Genomic DNA, 3666 nt, shown 5'->3' with positions numbered 1-3666 from the left:
CACTTGATAGCTAATTTGTCCTATTTAGCTAGCTTGCTGATGCTAGCTCATTTGTCCTGGGATATAAACATTGAGTTGTTATTTTACCTGAAATGCACAAGGTCTTCTACTCCGACAATTAATCCACACATAAAACAGCCAACCGAATCGTTTCTAGTCATCTCTCCTCCTTCCAGGCCTTTTCATATTTGAACTTATATGGTGATTGGCATCTACACTTTTACTACGAGAACCGGCAAAACATTTTGTCTTTCAATCACCCACGTGGGTATAACCAATGAGGAAATGGCACGTGGGTACCTGCTTCTATAAACCAACGAGGAGATGGGAGAGGCAGGACTTTCAGCGTGATCTGCGTCAGAAATAGGAATGACTTCTATTTTAGCCCTTGGCAACACAGACGTTTGTTGACGCGAGAGCAGGGTGCAATAATGGACATGGATTTCTAAATTTATTTTGCAACGCTCGAACGTGTCCGGCCTGGTCAGCATGTAAGGAAGAGAGAAGAGTGAAACAATCAAGAGTCATATGGCACTTTAAGCAAGAAGACTTATATTTTCACCTCTGTGGACACAAAAGAATATACAATAGTCACCGTGAAGCACTTCACGTCATTTCTATACAGTGCAAATCTCTTCTTAGCAGTAATAAACAAGTATCTCTGGAAACAAAATCAATATCATACAATAAACTGTACAATTTAACTTTACAGATTTTGACATATAAAAATAATCTCCCTTAACTTTTTGAAAACTTGACATTGATACTGAGTTTAAGGAAATGTGTGTGACATGATTAAGGCTAGTAATGTAGGCTAACCAACCAATGAAACTATTGTCAGGTGCTTGCATCAAATGCATTATCCACTGACTAGGATTGAAATGACATCATAATTACACACATGCCTGTGTCTATTGTCTAGCTCATAAGAAAAGAAAAACACTTGATTAGTCTCTCCACATTACAACGAAGTGACTACGAAGAGAACGCTTTAAATCCTGCCGTTTTCATTATTGTCTCGAAACAACGGGAAAGCAGCGTAAACAAGTCACTTGTCTATCCACATTTGACTATTTTGTGATGATAGGCAATAGCTGATGAAATTAGTGTATAACATTCTTCAATGGTTGGTTCAAATATTACATAGCCTAGAGGTGCACAGCTGTCTGGAAATGTATCTAATAAACCTTTTGGATTCACCCCCCAAAAATGATACATTTGAAATATATAAGTATTTACCTAAATGACTGACCCATAGCAGATCAGCACAAAGACAGAGTGGGACAGGGACCAGATGGAATGTTGAGAAGAAGCCCCATGAAGATAGATAGCAGAGCAAAGGCCATAAAATCATTCATACACAAAACGTATATGCGAAAGCAGGTGTGCTGGTGTTACAACTTTCAGGAGCTATTATGTCCGTGTCAACATTTCACTGGCCACTCTTTCTCAAACAACTTTCCCAACAGCTGAATCAACTGGGGTAGGCTGCCCTATCAGATAAGATTCATTAGAACCAAAATGGTGGCCACAGAGGCAGTCCATACAACACCCCGACAGGCGGATCTGGATGAAAAACTTTTGTTTTCCACATATATATAATCCTCCATCTCGTCATAATCATCTTCAGAGTCGTCCTCTGAATCAGACAACCCGCTGCCCGCGTATCTGTCCATAGAGTCAAAGCAAAAGTTTTTCATACTAACTTTGACGTACTCGCATATGGTCCTCTCTGTGCCATCACAAACACAAGTATCAAGTTGTTGTGCTTTGGGTATATTGCGCATGTTGGCAATCACCCTCCTGCAGTCGTCCGAACATCGCTCCCCTCCGAAAAGTTTACGGCAGTGAAACAAATAGTCGCGCATCGCCGAACTGCATTGGGAGTCTCTCTCGCATTGCCGCCGGGCTTCGGTGCAGCCCATGTTACTTGTCCGAGGCAGGCACGGCTCTATGGCGCGTTTGGTGCTCCGGCAGACGGGGTCCGAGGCGCAGTCACAGTCCTCCAGAGACGGGCCGGTCTCGGTTAGATTCAGCTGGATAAGGGACGAGATGCAGTGGCTGGGACACTTCTTCCTATCCCCGTTGATAACAGGCGCACAGGCGTAAAGGTATTGGTCATATGCGTAGTGGCACTCAGACTCTCCATGACACTTCATGATGGCTTGCCAACAGATGAGCCGACGACCATGAGTAGGGGACGCGATGCAGAGACAGCCGAACAGGACAAACGCGCAGCATAAATACAAAGTTGATCTCCCAGTCCACTTTATAAACCCGGCAAAACTTGCCATTTCGATGTAGACTGATCCAAATAAGACTTCAACATATGGATTTGTGTAGCGGGTATCTACATTAAATATGTGTCAAAAAGTAGTCCAGCAAATCCATTCCCTCGCATTCAGGCCGCTCCACTGGAGAATGAACGAGGTTCAGCAAATTATTTGCCGTGATACGCCCAAGGTGTGAAAACCGCACATCGCTTGCAATTTGTTAGATTGTCACTTGATACACTCACAATAAAAGTTAAAAGGCACAAATTAACTCTCCACTTATCTTCACAACAGTCGCGGCTTCACGAGAACTCTTCAACGTCTGCGTCCCATTGCTTTGCCGCACTCACAAATGAAGCAGCAAGGAGAGACGTTTTCGTCGTTTTACCTTTCAGAAATACAAACTCCGTTCTGGGTAAAGAGTTATGGTGTACCCGCTCATGAAGCATGTATTCGGTGCCTTCTTCAGCTTTAAAATGATGTAAAGGAATGAGGAATGCGATGTAAACGATACGCCCCATAGAATAGTTACGACTGTGGAGTGTCTTTCGCGTTCCCCCCACTGGTTCCTCCGCATCCCTTGACAAGTGCCCTATTGGTCAAATTCGTTTTTGGGATTTTCTACTTGGTTCAGGGGCAGTGACGTGAGGTTGAAACGTGACCAATGAATGAGCAGGGGAAAAATGCATAAAACATTTTAATACTATATATATATATATATATATAAAACTTCTGAACTGCTATAACTCCCTATGAGTGTTTTCTTTATTTCATCTCCCGATTCTAGCTATTGTCAATTATTTCCCAGACATTATTCAAACTTTATATATTACATTAAAATCATAGGAAACATGAAGATACTGTTTAAGCCAATAGATAATGAAAGAAGAGAATAGAGCTAGTATGCCATCCATCACATTAGGCAAGTAGCCAAACCTATGGTTCAACTACCAGTGAAACAAAATGGTGAATATTGACCTTTAATCACACAGAATAATGACCAGTCCTTCTGAAGGTGGTGAATCAAATCAAATCAAATTTTATTGGTCACATACACATGTTTAGCAGATGTTATTGCGAGAGTAGCGAAGTGCTTCTAGTTCCGACAGTGCAGTAACATCGAACAAGTAATCTAACAATTCCACAACAGCTACCTAATACACACAACTCTAAGTAAAGGGATGAAGTAAGAACATATGAATACATGGATGAGTGAATATGAATATATGGATGAGTGAGTGATGACCTGTGTCTTTAGAAGAACGGTGTCTTTAGAAACGCTGTGGTTGTGTTGACTAACTCCCAGTAGAGAGAGGCTGAATGTATCCCAAATGGCACCCTCTTTTCTATGAAGTACACTATTTCAGACCAGAGCACTATGGGCCCTGGTCAG

General features: G+C 42.0%; 1 protein-coding gene across 1 annotated transcript; it reads right to left on the bottom strand.

Annotated features, from left to right (window-relative positions):
- Window positions 1-531: 531 nt before the first annotated feature.
- On the bottom strand, window positions 532-2869 carry LOC112219713 (growth arrest-specific protein 1). The gene has a single exon (XM_024381225.2). The coding sequence runs from the start codon at window positions 2292-2294 to the stop codon at window positions 1497-1499; it is 798 nt and encodes a 265-aa protein (XP_024236993.1). The 5' UTR covers window positions 2295-2869; the 3' UTR covers window positions 532-1496.
- Window positions 2870-3666: the final 797 nt, after the last annotated feature.

This window comes from Oncorhynchus tshawytscha, linkage group LG20 (genome assembly GCF_018296145.1).
Source record: "Oncorhynchus tshawytscha isolate Ot180627B linkage group LG20, Otsh_v2.0, whole genome shotgun sequence".
Classification (NCBI taxonomy): domain Eukaryota; kingdom Metazoa; phylum Chordata; class Actinopteri; order Salmoniformes; family Salmonidae; genus Oncorhynchus; species Oncorhynchus tshawytscha.
Note: the sequence above shows the minus strand (reverse complement) of the source record. Positions and strands in the feature narration are given on the sequence as shown.